Source organism: Seriola dumerili, unplaced genomic scaffold, assembly GCF_002260705.1.
Source record: "Seriola dumerili isolate Sdu_G_001 unplaced genomic scaffold, Sdu_1.0 BDQW01000258.1, whole genome shotgun sequence".
NCBI lineage: Eukaryota > Metazoa > Chordata > Actinopteri > Carangiformes > Carangidae > Seriola > Seriola dumerili.
Genome location: NW_019174513.1, coordinates 1,188,611 through 1,205,034, shown reverse-complemented (window position 1 = coordinate 1,205,034; position 16,424 = coordinate 1,188,611). Strand labels below are relative to the sequence as shown.

Below are 16,424 nucleotides of genomic sequence, written 5' to 3'. Positions count from 1 at the left end.
AAGGAGGAAGTAAGGCAACGAGGTAGGCAACCACATTGAAATTGGAAGAGAAGAACAAGTAGGACATAAAGTAAAGTAAGAAATAGAAGGAAAGATGGTTTTTCAGTGATGGGATGACATTTTACAAATCTCAATAAAAACTTACTCTAATTTCATGAGCTGTTAATCCCAATTCCCACAGTGAATGATGAGAAATGACAAAAAAAGACAGATTGGAAAATGAGTAGAGCCAATAAAGGACAGAGGAGAGGAAGAGAGAGAAAACAGTTTTATTCAGAGGTAAACGTCAAGCTCAGCAGCAAAAGGGGTGTAACAGAAACAAAGACAAGGCCAAGAAGAAATGATCAACACATGTCAAGAAGTCATTCAGGAGCTCCGAGTGAGGAGAGAGAATACAGGAAATGTGACAGTAAAGGGTGAAATAAAGCAACTTTAGATGAAGAATAGAATAGAATAAGATCATTGGATTCTTGCACAGTGAGCTGTTATCTTGCACTGACAGCAGGATCATTTAAATTCTATTGGGGGGGGGGGGGCGTTTAAGCAAGGCCTGTAATCCTCAGTTTGTGTAGTAAAGCCAGCAGCAAAAGACTGCGTCTTAACTGTGCTTACCTATGTGAATAAAACAGGGTTTAAAGCAGCTCAGTGAAATCCCCCCCCCCCCCCGTGTGAGTATGAGCAGAAGAACTCTTTCACAGAAAAATAAAAATAACAGAGAGCACTGGATATAGGCGTCAGGCTCATCGGGTAGTGAGGTACAGAGCCACAGAAACAGAAACTAGTCAGTGTTAGTTAGGATTTATGGACAGGAAGAGAAAGCTCAGCAGACTTAAAAAATACAGAAAACAACACAGGATCAATAATGACAGCTGTATGAAAAGCTAAAAATGTATGAGAGGTAGATTGTTAGAACTGGCAAAAACAAAAAACAAAAAAACAAAAACAAATGAAATTCCAACTACATCCAGACAAACATTAGCCCTGTGTTTGTAATGATGATACCAGTGTCACAGCTGTCTCTGGGTACAATATTGATGCATTACCTCACTCATATGCTCACACACGCGCACACACACACCCACACACACACACACACACACACACACACACGCCAACACACTCAAACACAGGTTTAGTAAATAATTGTCACTGAAAATAAGTCATTGAACATTGTACAAAACGTTCTTTTTTTGTACAGTTTGACCCGTGAAAACTTGAAAAATCCCAGATATGAATCACAAAAAAAAACTTTCTCACAGTATTTTTCACCAGCTACCCCTTCTGTACTGTTAGCCCACATTAATACTCTTTAAATTCAGAAAACAAGAATCCACAAAAGGCTTTAAGCAACTGTCTGAATATATTACATACGTATTCTTCTGTAGAATGGACAGCAAATGGGTCCTACAGTATTTACAGCTTCAGTCTGTTTAGTCTCTCGAGGAGAGGTTGTGATGGAGACAGGAGGTAAAATCATTTTTCCAGAGTTTAAGGATCTCATAACCTGTCCTGCAGCGTCCATGGATCAGCCAATCCCAGAGTTCCAGAGAGACACTTTCCCCTCCACCCCTTGCTGGGTGACTCAGTATGGGGTGAAGCGGTTGTATCCCCCTCTGTACAAACTGGCCTGGTGGCAGACGAACGACAGCAGCTGTCAGCGCACATGTAACAACAACATGGTTTTCAACAGTGGCTGTGTATGTTTTGACTGAACTCACCATTGTACCAACTCCATATGTCGTTGTTGGTCCAACTGAGTGGTGATAGGGGTCTGCAGCTGTGGCGTAAACCCGTCCGTATCTGGACAAAAACGTCAGAGGCAGATGTGAATGTCAGACAACGTGTCACGTTAGCACCAAGGCCACAGCCAGGATATTACAGAGGCAGGGATCATGGGTCCAAATTCCACCGGCACAACCCTAATCCCAGAGGGAACAGCCACCAAAATCAGTCTACAATTCTGTCATAGTCTTCTCTAATCTACAAATTGAATTTACTTACTCACTGGAAAAAATAAGAATGTTTTCTTAATTTTACCAACTGGAGGCTAAAGAATAAAGCATTACACGTCTTTTTACACTGTTTTCAGGGGTCTGCAGCTGTGGCTGTGTACTGCCTGCACTCGTGGTAAACATGGTTTAGAGTTGTCGTCACATGTGGTAAAGATGTGTTCGTAAATGTTGCAAGTGAGAAACCTGCTTGAGGAAGTGCGAAGGCTTTATACACACGCCAGTATCTTCTCTAAGCAAACAACAAACAGTACCTTTACAGCAGTACACAGCAATTGCCTAAGTCTCTCTTATAAAAAAGAAAATCATGCAAGAGAACATGAATTCAAAGCATGTGCATTTTTCATAAGAGCATTTGAAATGTAACAAACCACTTGTGAAATGTCTCTGTTTACAGGAAAAATGTAGTTTTGACATGTGAAAAAAAACGTCAAATAACATCTGTGAAAATGTGAAAAAAATACAGCTGGACTATATTTGAGAGTCATCTGGTAATATGTCACTTTTATTATTTAATGAAGACATAACATGAATAAAAGTTTTGTTTCAAAATAGTTTTTTGAAGATTTGTGACTAGAGTTTGTAATGACAGAACTTTTCAGTGCTCTCTGGTGTGTAATACCTCAAGCATATTTTGGCGTCTTGTTTCTTATTGGCTGACATGATATATCTGCAATAGCTAATATCAACTGGGGAATTTATTGCTCGAGCTCCCTCTGTCTTCAGAAATCGTCTCACCTGAAGTAAAAGCTGATTGATAATGTTAAAAACATCTCTGAGAGGAATACATTAATGATTACCTACCCATCACTGTAGGTCGCTGTGGCAGCAGATGCTGATTGAGCCACTCTATAAGCTGCTGGATAGCCACCCTGAATGGAAAAAATAAAGTAAGATGAATACAGCAACAGCAGGTTTCGAAAAACACTGTGAGAAGAGTGCAGATACTTACATAGACCTCTGCTCCGTACAGGCCATCCTGATACACAACCCTGAAAAACATGAGTAAAAATCATATTCAAATGTTTTGCAGTGAATGAAATAAATGCTGACCAGACACTAGTACATGGACGCTGACTCTCACCCGGGGTAGGCGGGCACAGCAGCCGGTGTGGCAGCAGCCGAGCGAATCGTGTTGTAGACGGCTCGACCTCGACCGCGCAGAGCAGAGCCCCGGTAGGCCAAGGTGGGAGTCGCTACAGGGTATGGGAAACTGGCCACTAAAGAAACAGAGAAGAAGAAAAAAAGCATTGCATCAGAAAGGGTAAATTGAATGGTGCTGATGAGCTCATGACAATAATATATACAGGAAGCTTATTTACCTGTGTAGAGCTCAGGTGCGTACATTGCTCCCATGACAGGATTGATCTTCCATCCAGAAGCTGCTGAGAAAAAGAGAAAAAGAATCTTTTTCTCTTCCAACAGTTGTAATGAGAAACTAAAAAAAAACTTCCCAGAATCCCTCAGCCCTCAAAAGTGAAATCTGCACTTCTGAATGTAGTTGTTTCTTACTTGAAATTTCACCGTTCACAAGAGGCGTCTGGGGCTTCTTGGTCACTACTCTTGCAGTGGCATTATTAACCTGGAGAGACAAAGAACAAGGAAGAAAGCTGTGAAGAAGGATGATTATGCAGAATATTAATGTGGACACCTACAGATAGTGGGAAATTCTCACCTCAATCTTTCTCCCTTCCACAATTGTCCCGTTCAGCTTCTCTCGTGCTCGGTCTGCCTCAGTTGCACTCTCGAAGGTGACGAATCCAAAGCCCTGCAAGTTTGTTTGGTTATATTGTTCATTTCTTTTGATTCTTCTCATGCTGGTTTCCACTCTGATAATGTTTCTGTGATACTCACCTTGGACCCCCGCTCATTGAAGATAATTTCTACATCAAGGATCTTTCCAAATTGCTGCAAGTGTCAGATGGATTTATGTCAGAATAATAGGATTAAGTGTATATGCAAAAGACATAGTTTATATGTCAGTGTTTACAATAATTGCATCAATATCTGTGTAATCGTATCATTTCTAGTTCATACGTAGGGTGAACTTCATACCCCAAACATCTGGCGGAGGTCTGGGTCTCTGAAGCGGAACGGGATGTTTGAGACGTGGAGGCGTTTTGGCTGGGCCTTACCTGACCCCTCCTCCTCACTTCCACTTCCTGCCCCACCCCCTGATGACGCTGACACACTCAGAGACTGGGGGTCAGAGGTCACAGGAGCCAAAGCGTCCTCCTGACAGTGAGCAAGTATGAAACAAGAGGAGGAGGAGGAGGAGGAAGAGGAGGAGGAGGAGGAGTGGACGCGAGCACGTGGATAGAGGAAGAATGGACGAGAAGGAAGAGGACATGAAAGAACAAACAAAAACAGAAAGACGGAGAACAAAAGATGGAAAGAGTGTGAATGGGATGAGATGGATATGAAGAAAAATGGGGAGAGGGCATCAGTAGAAAAGTAAAGAAAGAAAGGGGGAAAAAACAATAAAGTCAATTTGACAAATTTAGCAACATCTTTCAGAGTTTTAGCTACTGCTTGTGTAAAGATTCAGTTGCGTAAGCATCACATGTCATTAGGCAAAGATCATTTTCATGAAGTCAAGTGATCCAAACAAAAGTTCAAAGAGCATTCAGCAACCAGTGATCCTTCTCAGGCAAAGGTGAGGAGGCGTGAAAAGGGCTCCATTTTAGTGAGGCGTCTTTAAATACATGCCTGTAGGAGAGTTTCTATGGGCTAATGCACTGTACACTGCCAATAAAGATTACATATCTGACACTAAAACTACGTATGTTCACTGCAGCTGCGGCAAAGAGAGTTAAACAAAGTTAAAGTTCCCCTGAAAAACGAGAATGACTGTAATTTTTAAGCACTCATATTATCTAAGCAGTTTTAATAACCTATAAAAAACATAAAACTGCCCCATGCAGAAAAAAGACTAATGTGCCAACACCAAAACATTCACTATCCCACAATGCACCACGATGCTAGTGTGTGCGTGTGTACAGGTATGTGCATGTATGTGTTGGTCAACCAGCATCATCAACCATTGCAAAAACAAAGTTAAATATTTTTTAAGACAAATGAATGAGTCCAAACAAGAACGTGAGAATGAAAAGGTCTGCAAGGAAGGCAAAAAAAAAAAAAAAAGTATGGTGAGCTTCAGCAGTGAGAGAAAGAGAGGGAGCAGGAAAAAAAGAATTTAAAAAGCATTTTTACTGGAAAATGTGCTGATATTTGAAAATTAAAAATCTAATGAAAATAAGAATTGCAGTTCCAAGAATTGAGTATTAGCATTCTAGTACCAAGAGGCAGATAAACAGTGGGAAAGGCCTCAGTGCAGCAGTGAAACATAAAATTAAACCAAAGTAAACAAGGCAAAGAAGGTGCGCAAAAAGCTTCAAAAGGAAGAGGGTGATGGGTGGGGGTGGGGGGGGGCAAAGGGGGTAGAGATCAAAACTGAACGTTCCACAAGGGTCAGTCTGGGGTCACGGTGCTGCTTTTCTGCCAAAGGTTAAAGGTCATTTGTCAAGGGGCATAATTAATAAGTGGGGATTGACAGAAGAAGGTAGAGAGACATATTCACACAGGGGGAGCGTTTTACAAACACATAAACGCACACAGGCCACTGTATTACACTACACTGGCCAGCCGTGGCTAATTACAGTAGACAGCAGACCACCCACATTCACCCACATACACACCACACAGACACAGGCTAGAGTGGAGGGGAGTGGGAGACAGGGAGAGAGGGTTGAGTTGGGCAGTGGTGTCATGTCACGATGCAGATTTGTGTTTCTGGACCTGAGTGATATTTCAGAGGGGGAAAGGGGGTCATCTGGTCAGCCTCCCCCTTTCACCCCCTCCCTCCATGGCGACGTCTCAACTTTCCCCGAAAATCAGCGCGGACCCAAGTATGTCAGGGGCTCTAGTAATAAAATATATAGATGGGGCCACAAAACACCATTTATGAGAGGAGGAAGAGAGATGTGCTGCAGCAGCAGGACGCAGAGCCGACCTGCCACACAGATCAGACTAAACACCTCTGTCTTTATCAGAGTGGACGTTTTCATGCCTGAAGGAGACTTGTTTACTCTAAGTCATAACATAAACTACAAAAAAATCTCAATCTACTCAAACATCTTTCTATATTGACTTATTAGAACTCAACTCAGAAAAAAAATCTGCCAATGTAATCAGAATTTTTTTAAACCTATCTCCACATGAAATTGTCTTTTTCAAGATTTTTCCAGACATGAACATCTTGGATAAATAAAACTTTAACTCTAACCCTTTTAGAAAATATTGTTATAGCACTATATTGTTGTCCTGCAATCATTGGTGCATTAATTAGTAAAAAGCCTATTGTTGTAGTTGGTCAAAGTGGTGCTACATTTTACTGCAAGTTGTGTAGTTAATCCATTAAAAAGCATTATTTTTTTAAATGACTATATATTTTGTAATGCAAAATCAGAAAACTAGTACCTATCGCTGACAGATAAATGTAGTGGAGTAAAAAGTACAACTCTGAAATGTAGAGGAGTTCAAGCATTTAGTAGCAAAAAGTGGAAGGAGTCCAGTAAAATTTACTAAAGTACAATACGTCAGTACGGGACTTGAGTAAATTTACTTTGTTACTTCCCACCTCTGCAAATAAACTTACTGCACTGTCAGATTTCCTAAATACAGTTGGAGACAAAAATGGCTTCATAAATCTTTTTTTAGTGTGATAAACATACATAGTACCAAAACAGACATCATGCTCTAGTCCAACACAGTTATTGACTTTATCTGCTATGCATTTACAAACTCCACTGTAAACTGTCAGTGTCAACACAAACTTTCCCAGCTATACTCTTGAAAGGTGATCTGTTTTATTGCCAGCTAAATAAGACACAGGGGAGAGGGAAAAGTGAGGATTTATTTTCAAGAACAAATCCCCTCTCAGCTGTCCCGCCACTTTGCTGTACTGAGTGTGAGTGGCATTCCCATACATGGACATAACAGTGGAGGTGGGGCTCTAAATATAGACAGAAACTCTATCTGGCCAGCGCTCCTCTGATAGGACATATGGAAGGACTACCTGTTGCAGCACGGCTTCTTGTCACATTAACTTCCTGAAGATCATGTTTTATTGGGACATGAAGTTCTTGTCATGATGTGAATTCCATGAACAAGTTCACAGACTGTTCTTACCGTGGTACTGGATGTCAGAGTCTCCGCCCCCCCGTCGTGCTGAGGGCCCTGGTAGACTCTGAGCTGGGCATGTTCAGGGTACTCTGAAGTGGGATGTGCAGAGCTAAAGTCAAGAGGTGGCAGTCTGCCCGCAGATGTTGGCGGACCTTGACCTGGCGGAGGGTAGGAGGGAGGCGGGGCATAGACCTGAGGCAGGGCAGGGTCGCTGCTGCCAGGGCCGGCCTCCTGGGTGGGGCCTCCCTGAAGAGAAGAGAGAGAGAGAGAGAGAGAGAGGGAGAAAGAGAGAGGGAGAGAGAGAGGAGGAGGGCATCAGCAATCAGCCAGTGATACCAGAGAGGATATCTGATGTGAGACGTGTAAACAAACTAACCACCAGGTGTTGTTGTTGTTAGATCTCATCTGCTTTTACAATATAATGAAATGTTGTGAGTTTGAAGATTTAAAGATTATCACCAATAAACAAATTGTACCACAACGTTACAGTAAAGGGCCACACCACAGAGTTTACTTGTCACAGGGAGTTGGTTACAACTGAACCAGGGAAAACCGGTGTTAATAACATCTCTTGTTTGTCTGGAAGAAGCTTTCTAAAGTCTTAGACAAAAAACATCATCACGGTTTTCTCTGACTGGGCTTCAGACTTAACACACTTTTCTTTTCTTTTTTTTTTAACAAACTTGGATTGTGATGTTTAAAAGATTCAGTGTAGACAACACTGAGTTGTGTTGCTCAGTAGGAATTGTAGGATCCAGTGTTTTTTGCTGCTTTACCTGCACTAGGAACTAAAAGTCAGAATATCTCAGGCCTCCGCTGCCTCAAGTTTGACTTCTTTTTTTGTCTATTGTAAGTACTCCAATTTAATGGGAATATAATGTTGAATCACTGGAGTGTCTCTTTAAAAAGCACATCTGCTCACTAACCCCAGGCTTTAAATGTCCATATGCTTCTTATGAATGATATCATTAAAAGAGCAGGAAGAGCTAAAATAATTAACAGGAAATGGAAGCAATTCTGATTAATAATTAATAACTTGTCATGCATCAAGTAAAAATGCCAAATATTCCCTGGATCCATCTTCATCTCCAAGATTGGCTTCACTCTGTTTTATATGGGTGTAAATTGACTTTTCTAGTTTTAGAAAGCTAAACAAAAGAACTGTGACAGGCATTTTGCATTATTTTGACATTTTATATATGAAATGTTGAAAAGAATAATAGCCAGATCTAAGTAGCTAATATCACAGCTATGAGAGGGGTTCAGGTTTGATTTGAAACCCTGATTTAGACACTTAGTCTCATTTCACTCAAATCACATTATTTTTTGACTAAGTAAAGTATTGTTTAAAAACGGTGTAAACAAAGCAAACTTCAACAGAAAGACAATTAAGCAGAGAAATACACATGACAACAGATCTAAATGGTTACCATCCTGTACATCTTCAATACAAGTGAATTACCCAGTTAGGATCTAAAAGCATTGTCTTACCCCTTTACTGCATTCCTCAATCTCTGATGCATTGTCCAACAACTGCCGCATGTTTTAATGCCAGCTGACCACCCGCCCACCGCACCATAAGTTCTACTCAGCCACCAATCAAATCAAATGATTGCCAGAGCAAAAGGGACCAGGAGGCTACACCAGCTGTGGTCATCTGTAACTGTCAGTCACCTCATTCCCTCCACCCACCCTGCCTTCACTTTACACACTCATGAACAACACACACACACACACACACACACACACACACACACACACACACACACACACACACACACACACAACCTAGAATACAGACAGCTCTTCCCCCCAGATAAGGTATTTAAAAATGTAAATGCTCCTTCAGTTGCAGGACAGTATATCACGCTAAAGGTTGCCTCTAAGAATACCACGTTTGATAGGCCAACTTGGTTTTATTACTTTTGATGCATCTGCAACTATGTTCCCATGACATTAATCTTATGTTGTGTACGCTTGTCTTCCTTTCACATAACTGAGGACTTTATCTATAAAATAATTTCTTACATTTTCACGTTTGGTGTCTGTTCTGTTCTGAATGATTGGATAACCAGTGACCCTGCCAGAAGACAGCTCATCCATTTACCAGTGATATTTGTGACTTCATGCTCAAATATTTAAGAATTATGAATAAAAAATTATAAACTTTGGTGGCAGTAAATGGTAGTACAACAACACGATCATCTTACTGAGAGATACAGTAACTACTTCTCTATTTGGAATTAATAGTACTTGTGTGTATCATCATGTTTATCTTATGATTTTGTGCAACTTAACATTTTTGCTCTGGTAAATTTATGTGATGACTGTACCTGCTACTTTGCAGATTAAGAGGTTACGTACAACATAAATAACCTCATTAAATACAGCTGTTGTTAGTTAAATTGTTCCAGGAGGAGAACGCCTAATGTCATTGAGATTATATATTTCTGACATTATCTAAAAAGATTTATGAAAGGAAAGTTTCCTTCGGCCTGTAAAGAAGTATACCTCGCCTTAGAGATGATTGAAACGATATGCTCACCTCTTCAAACTAAAAAAAGCCATAACCTTTACTTTTGTGAACATTTTAATGATAATACTTGTTTACTTTTATTCAAGTAAGATTTCGAACCCATAACTTTACTCTTAGTAATAGCCTGACTGAAACTGGACACATCTTTGGGAATTTTTACCGAAATTTCTTGTTACTCATCAGCTGACAAATATGCCAATATATTCACCAATCTATTGTTATTTTTCTGATGCAGTATCAATACTTCCAGTTACATAAAGGATTAGAGAAGTTCCATCTCTACATCTACTTGTTGCCTCACAAGCAAAATGCCACAAGTTTGTCAGCCAGCTTCAGGATTTAGAAGGATCTATTATAATTAAAACTCTTAAAACTAAGTCTCATATATCTATCCATCAGCTGTTGAACTTCAGAGGTGTGAAAAATTAGAGATATGCAGATGCTGGTAAACAATAGAGGAGGAACTGGAGGATGCGTGGTTGAGATTGATAGTGAGTAAAACACTTGAGCCAAGTGACATTTACTAAATAAATGTTGTCTCTAGCTGGAAACAATACAGACCCTATCAGAGAGTAGATTAAGAGTCTCACATTTTAGACTGAACAGATTACAGAACTCTGTCATTCCTCAGTCCATCAGTTTGTTAAATCAGAGTATTGGTTCTCAGTAGGGCAGGGCTAATAGTGATCTGAGAAGAAGTGGTTGTAGAAGAAGAAGAAGAAGAAGAAGAAGAAGAAAAAGAAGCAGCTTTATTTGTATAGCACCTTTCATATAAGAATTACAGCTCAAAGTGTTTAGTAATATAATGCACCCAGTGTGTTTTAGGGCCTGTGTAGCTCTGTGTCGCTGAATGAGGAACTAACTACACTGTAACTACACGGTTGTAATATTTGATTACAGTACAAATGTTTGCGGTATGGTTGAATGTTGTAGTTTTTTTCTAATTCAGAGTACAGCATAACAACAGATTCTCCAAGGTTGTGACTCAAACTCCATTATGTCTCAGTGGCAGCCTTAACTATCACTCTGGAAAATGTCTCTGACACTAACTTTTGCCTGTATTGTGTCTCATTTATCTGAAGAAACAACCAACGTCTGACTGTCTCGACCCTGTCGCGGATAAAAAAAAAAAAAAAGTGTCAGAGTAGTGAAGATAACACAATCTGTTAGATATCACTGTCGGTTCTCCTGTCTTGTTTTGTACCCCCAGAGTCTGTGGCTGTTGCAGTATCACAGTGTCAGCAGGCGTACAGACACTATGTCCCATTTCCTTCCTTGCAGGCTTTTTTTGATTCCCATTTGTTCCCTCTTTCTCTCGTCTCCCTCCTCAGCTGTCAGCTTGTGGTCAGAGGTCAACGGCTCTGAGCCAGGTGCCTGCTGGGACAGCTGCCACGGGATTTACGCACAGACGACACTAACTGCAGATGTGGCCTTTTAGTGCTGGCCAAGTCACAAATGCAAGCAACACATAGCTTATTAAATGAAACTGAATATTAAATTTTCCGTCTATCCCTCCTCTTTACAGTACTTTCTCCTACACAAGTTCCCTAGAAAAAGACATTTTGGCTTTTATTAGACAGTCAGTAATGAAGAGAGACAAGAAAGACTTTGGCCGAGCAGAATACTCCAAAACTCTAAGAAGAGATGGTGCACGTCAATCATACAAATCTTTTTTCACCAAACCACTGAGGGAGCTCTGCAACCCTAGAACCACAACGTTTCACTGAAAGTACAAAAAGGTTTCTGGAAGGTAACTTAATTACTTTGGTGAATTTTATTGTGCCATCAAATTTTGGATAAATATTTCATTCCTCACGGCAAAATTCACGAAAAGGAATCAAATTGTTGTCGTTAACATTTTGTACATTCAGTACAGTGTAATCTTCCTGGACCTGGGCCATCCCTGATGAAGGCCTGTTTCTACTGAAATATGACAGCTTTTATTATTGTTCCAGTGGGGATGAGCCAGTTTTCTTTCTTCTTCTACTTCTGTCAACACCTGTTTTCTCAAGTTTTCTAAATGCCTAAGTACGCCATTATATATGAATATAATGTACAGACTGCTAAATGAAAATATCTGAATGTACAAAAGAAAAGCTAAGCACACAAGAGGCAGGATTCACACCTATTTTAAGGAGAGTTGACAGCAGAAAACAAGATAGATGACACAATCTCCTCTCGTGATTATCTGCTCAGGAGAGGAAGGCTAAAAATACGGCCGGTGTGAAGCACAGAGACACGGTAGAGAGATACCAGATGCATTGTGGCATTAATGGTATGTCAGGGACACTTACACACACACACACACACACACACACACACACACACACACACACACACACACACACACACACACACACACACACACACACACACACACAAACACACACTTGTACAGTCTGCTGGCATCATTGAGGCCAGCAGACTAAAGATAACCCCTCACATGGTCTTGGTAAAAAATAAATAAAATCTTTCATAATCAGTGTACCAGCTCCCACCAGACCTCTTTGATTAGTCATTCCTCCAGTCTCCTCTCAGCATGAGATATTAAGTCATTATTAAGCAACGCATCACTAAATTAAATTAGATAGAAGATGTGACTCACTGAGTCAAGGAAATGAGGGCCCTTTGCTGTCTTATTCTGAATCATTATCTTATTCTAAATGCTTTCCTCCTCACTAGGGATATGTTGTATGGATAGTTTATTGACTGCACTGACATGAAGTTATAATATACGATTAAAAAGTCATTTTTTAAGCAAAAATGAAATCCGAAAAACCGAAATCAAATTGGTTTCATTTTCTTAAATGTGACTACTTGCTCATTTTCTTAATCCTTTGTAGCTGTAAACTGAATGTATATGGATCGTCTGCTTTTGTCCAGATAAAAAAGACATTTTAACATGGCGTCTATGAAATGGTGACGGGCATTCTTCTCAATATTCTGACATTTTAGTAACCAACCGATTAATTGGTGCTGCAGATTAATTGGAAAAATGTAAATAACTGTTAGTTGCAGCCCTAAACTCAATCAAGTGTAGATTTTACTTCAATTTTTATTCATTTAATAACATAAAGTCTCTTATTTCCAAACACTGAATCCTGAGTCATCTTATGTAAAAACGCATAAGTGCCTGACAGGTTGAACTTCTAACTTCTAACGATGCAAGCTTGTGAAGACAAGGCAAGAGTTTACTGATCAAATGAAGGAGAGTTTTTACCTGAACTATGCTGGGGTAGCATGTGGTTGTCTGTGGGTAGACAGGCAGTCCATAAGGCTGGAGAATCACAGTGGGTGAGGAGAGCATAGCCCAAAAACCACGCACAAGGAGACAGGGAACAGTAGAAGATAGGAGGAAGAGGAAAAGGAGAGCGGGGGGAAAAGGATGGATGTGATATGCACACAAGAGAGCAGGCAATCAGGCGGGAAAAAAGAAGGAAAATCCCAACAGGAGGAAACAGAAGATCCAAGAGGGTGATGGGAAAGAAGGTAAAGTCTCTGTTTAACCTCGCAGGTGAGTCACACACGAAAATACAAAGAAAGTCCGCAAAACAACTAGTGTCCTGTCAGTAAAAGACAGGATATAGAGCAATGAAAGAGAAAGCAAGTGAGCTTCTGTGTGTCCATCAGTTGATCATGCAGCCTGACAGACAGAAACACATGCTCAGGGTCCCATTTCAGTTATATAAATAGTCACCCATGTCCTTCTGTCTGAGTTTACCACCTTTACACCCTCACTCTCACACTTTGTCGTGCAAGATTTCTCACAGCTTGTTATACATTTTTGTACAATCACAGACTATTCAACAGCACCTTGGAGAAAGAGCAAAGTTTCCTGAACTCAAAGTAGGTCAATTGACATTTAGCATTTAGTCTAACAGCTGAGAGTCTGCTATTATTTTCATGTCCATGACGATATGAATCATATTTATGATACTCACTTGTCTACAGGCAGTAGGAACTCACACACACACACACACACACACACACACACACACACACACACACACACACACACACACACACACACACACACACACACACACACACACACATACACACACACACACACAGAATTCAAGCTATTACCGCCAGTGTTTTCAGCTGTTGTGTTCCGTTTGACCAACAGAGGGCGAGAAGGCCAAAATTTCCACTTCCGTTAGTGCGCAGAGGGGCATGATGGGATATGTAGTGTGTGCGTCGGTCCTATAAATCAGAGGGAACTTCCTTGAACGTCCTCTTTACTGCGCGAGCCTGAGCGAGACAGGTACGAGCTGCCGCCTCATGCTGTTTGATAACACATATACAGAAAACCTGGACTTTTAAATGTCCAGAAGCTAAACTATAATAACATGACGTTCAGATGACGGAGTGAATATGTCTTTTAATGGCCTTCATCGCATTTTGTAATGGGTTTTAAGGGAGAAGCTAACTCGGCTAAGCTAACGATAGCTTGTCACATTGAAAAACGTGGTGCGGTGCAGCTGCGGCCTAGTCGTATGGCTGACAAAATGCTGGTTGTGAACGCATATTTAAACGATTTCTTAAAGTTTAAAGCAGATTTAATTAACATGTTCTGGCTTGGTAGAGTTCTGACGTTAATTAACAATACTCACATCCGCAGGCTAAAATGTGTAGCTACTTAGTTTAGTTGGCTGAAGGGAAGGGTTATTTTAAAGAGAAGTCAACGGTTCAGCACTGTGTTGCTTCTTATCAGAAGCATTGTTCTAAACAGCAGTTACTCAAGAGTTGTGAAGTTAAATATGAATGTTTTTGATGTAAACCAGTTTGTCATCTTGGAAAAGCAATACAACTGCAATTAAAGGCTAAAAAATTTGATCTAATTGCACTGATTCAGTCTGAATGAGAATATCCTCAGGTTATGATTAGAATTTTGTTGCACTCCCACGATTGTCATGATGTCAGATGGTTTTTCAGGTCACTGTAGATTTTCTTGTCATTGTTTTTTCTTTCAGCCATCTTGGCTGGAAATAAGTATCTATTACACTGATTTACCTAATGTCTGATGTACTCATGTTACAGGCACTTCTAAGCCGCCATGCCCGTTGCCAGGAGTTGGGTTTGTCGCAAGACATATGTCACCCCCCGCCGTCCCTTCGAGAAGTCCCGTCTCGACCAGGAGTTGAAACTCATTGGTATGCTGAGATTTCATCACCACCAGAACTAGCAAACATATCAGACATCTTTATTTGAAATGAACTTAGTTATACCTATGTATATGTTTCCTTTTTATCACCTTGTTGGGTTACCCTACATTGAACTTGAAATCTGTTCTCCCTTCAAGGCGAGTATGGATTGAGGAACAAGCGTGAGGTGTGGAGGGTCAAGTTCACCCTGGCCAAGATCCGTAAAGCTGCCAGAGAGCTGCTTACTCTTGACGAGAAGGACCCCAAACGTCTGTTTGAAGGTACACAAATGAGTTCTCTTCACTGTTGTAATAGGTGTTTTGGCCAATGATTTAATATTCAACTGTCAGACCTCTCTGTGGTGTCACGAATTCCTCGTCAATGAGGCCAATATTGTCATGTTAATATAAATACAATGCATCTTGGATGTTTGGAATTGGAAGTCAAAGGCTCCTGTGTGGTTTTCCAGGTAATGCTTTGCTCAGGCGTCTGGTGAGGATCGGTGTGCTGGACGAGGGTAAGATGAAGCTCGATTACATCCTCGGTCTGAAGGTTGAAGACTTCTTGGAGAGGAGGCTGCAGACACAGGTCTTCAAACTTGGACTTGCCAAGAGCATCCACCATGCCCGTGTCCTTATTCGCCAGAGGCACATTCGGTAAGCTCTAAGGCCTTGGGGAACAGATGTGAAATATTAAAGGGTTTAAGTCTTCTGAGGGACTTATGAGAAACTGTCAATGCTTCCTGTTCCATCAGAGGACCACCAACTTGTAACGCTCACCGCTGAGATCAGTTTAACATTTCAGCAAGGTCAATTCGGTATCAAAACCGTATACCTTGTCAGTAGACATTGCCCAGAGCCAATCCTGCCGCCGAGGGCTCAGACTGTGCCACTGTGGTGTTGTGGCTGTCAGGTAAGGTACGGGGGATTGTACCTCGGGCAATTATAGTGCTCACCGCATCTCGTGCGTTGTTATGTACCAAGTGCACTCAGGCTGATGATTTAAGATATACATGTTCAGATTTTCTGTGGTGTCACGAATTCCTCGTCAATGAAGCCTGCAGTGAACTGATGGCTCTAGCCCATCTATATGTTTGGGTTAAATTGGTTAACTTGGTTTGACCCCTGTCATTCAGTTATTTGTTTTTAACTCTTAACTCTTTCTCACATGTTCTGCTTTAAGAATTTGAACGTGTTTGTTTAAAGTCATTATGTCTGTATCTTGGCAGTGTGCGCAAGCAGGTGGTGAACATTCCCTCCTTCGTGGTTCGCCTGGACAGCCAGAAGCACATCGACTTCTCCCTGAGGTCACCATACGGTGGTGGACGCCCAGGCCGCGTCAAGAGAAAGAACGCCAAGAAGGGCCAGGGTGGAGCTGGAGGAGCTGATGACGAGGAGGAGGATTAAGAAGGATGTCATCCAGGGAGTGTGATAACTTCCTGTTGTGTCAAAATTTTCAATAAAAATATTTGGTCTGACCAGAAAACTGAGTTGTGATGATTTTTTAACTGTTGAAACTTGAGTAAACTGTAGCATTAACACAGGCCAT

General features: G+C 40.9%; 2 protein-coding genes across 5 annotated transcripts; one reads left to right on the top strand and one right to left on the bottom strand.

The window, feature by feature from the left end:
• Nucleotides 1-522: 522 nt before the first annotated feature.
• Nucleotides 523-13,353, bottom strand: LOC111229991 (RNA binding protein fox-1 homolog 1-like). Of its 3 annotated transcripts, none has more exons than XM_022756517.1 (12): nt 12,950-13,353; nt 7,200-7,439; nt 4,065-4,244; nt 3,864-3,917; nt 3,685-3,777; nt 3,522-3,591; nt 3,332-3,394; nt 3,094-3,229; nt 2,962-3,001; nt 2,814-2,881; nt 1,719-1,800; nt 523-1,627 (listed from the first exon to the last, which is right to left on the bottom strand). In XM_022756517.1, the coding sequence occupies exons 1-12, from the start codon at nt 13,034-13,036 to the stop codon at nt 1,583-1,585; spliced, it is 1,158 nt and encodes a 385-aa protein (XP_022612238.1). In that variant the 5' UTR covers nt 13,037-13,353; the 3' UTR covers nt 523-1,582. The 3 variants fall into 3 exon arrangements, with proteins under 3 accessions (XP_022612238.1, XP_022612239.1, XP_022612240.1); XM_022756518.1 differs by having other exon boundaries at nt 3,332-3,391; XM_022756519.1 differs by lacking the exon at nt 12,950-13,353 and adding an exon at nt 8,685-8,759.
• A 574-nt stretch (nt 13,354-13,927) lies between these two features.
• rps9 (ribosomal protein S9) lies at nt 13,928-16,361 on the top strand. 2 transcript variants are annotated; one of them, XR_002665422.1, is made up of 6 exons: nt 13,928-13,996; nt 14,773-14,885; nt 15,035-15,157; nt 15,346-15,532; nt 15,631-15,788; nt 16,105-16,196. XR_002665422.1 is itself a non-coding variant. In XM_022756529.1 (5 exons), exons 2-5 carry the CDS (start codon nt 14,789-14,791, stop codon nt 16,280-16,282), a joined length of 585 nt encoding a protein of 194 aa, XP_022612250.1. In that variant the 5' UTR covers nt 13,928-13,996; nt 14,773-14,788; the 3' UTR covers nt 16,283-16,361. The 2 variants fall into 2 exon arrangements, 1 of the variants encoding a protein (XP_022612250.1); XM_022756529.1 differs by lacking the exon at nt 15,631-15,788 and having other exon boundaries at nt 16,105-16,361.
• The last annotated feature ends 63 nt before the right edge of the window (nt 16,362-16,424 follow it).

What these genes read in the sequence shown, in the direction of transcription:
- LOC111229991 (XM_022756517.1), bottom strand. Translation starts at nt 13,036, where the DNA reads ATGCTCTCCTCACCCACTGTGATTCTCCAGCCTTATGGACTGCCTGTC. An exon ending in GCTACCCCAGCATAGTTCAG is followed by an intron (nt 7,440 to 12,949) that starts GTAAAAACTCTC and finishes TCTTCTCTTCAG; the next exon opens with GGAGGCCCCACCCAGGAGGC. An exon ending in TGTGAACGGTGAAATTTCAA is followed by an intron (nt 3,395 to 3,521) that starts GTAAGAAACAAC and finishes TCTTTTTCTCAG; the next exon opens with CAGCTTCTGGATGGAAGATC.
- rps9 (XM_022756529.1), top strand. Translation starts at nt 14,789, where the DNA reads ATGCCCGTTGCCAGGAGTTGGGTTTGTCGCAAGACATATGTCACCCCC. An exon ending in CCCCAAACGTCTGTTTGAAG is followed by an intron (nt 15,158 to 15,345) that starts GTACACAAATGA and finishes GTGGTTTTCCAG; the next exon opens with GTAATGCTTTGCTCAGGCGT. An exon ending in ATTCGCCAGAGGCACATTCG is followed by an intron (nt 15,533 to 16,104) that starts GTAAGCTCTAAG and finishes GTATCTTGGCAG; the next exon opens with TGTGCGCAAGCAGGTGGTGA.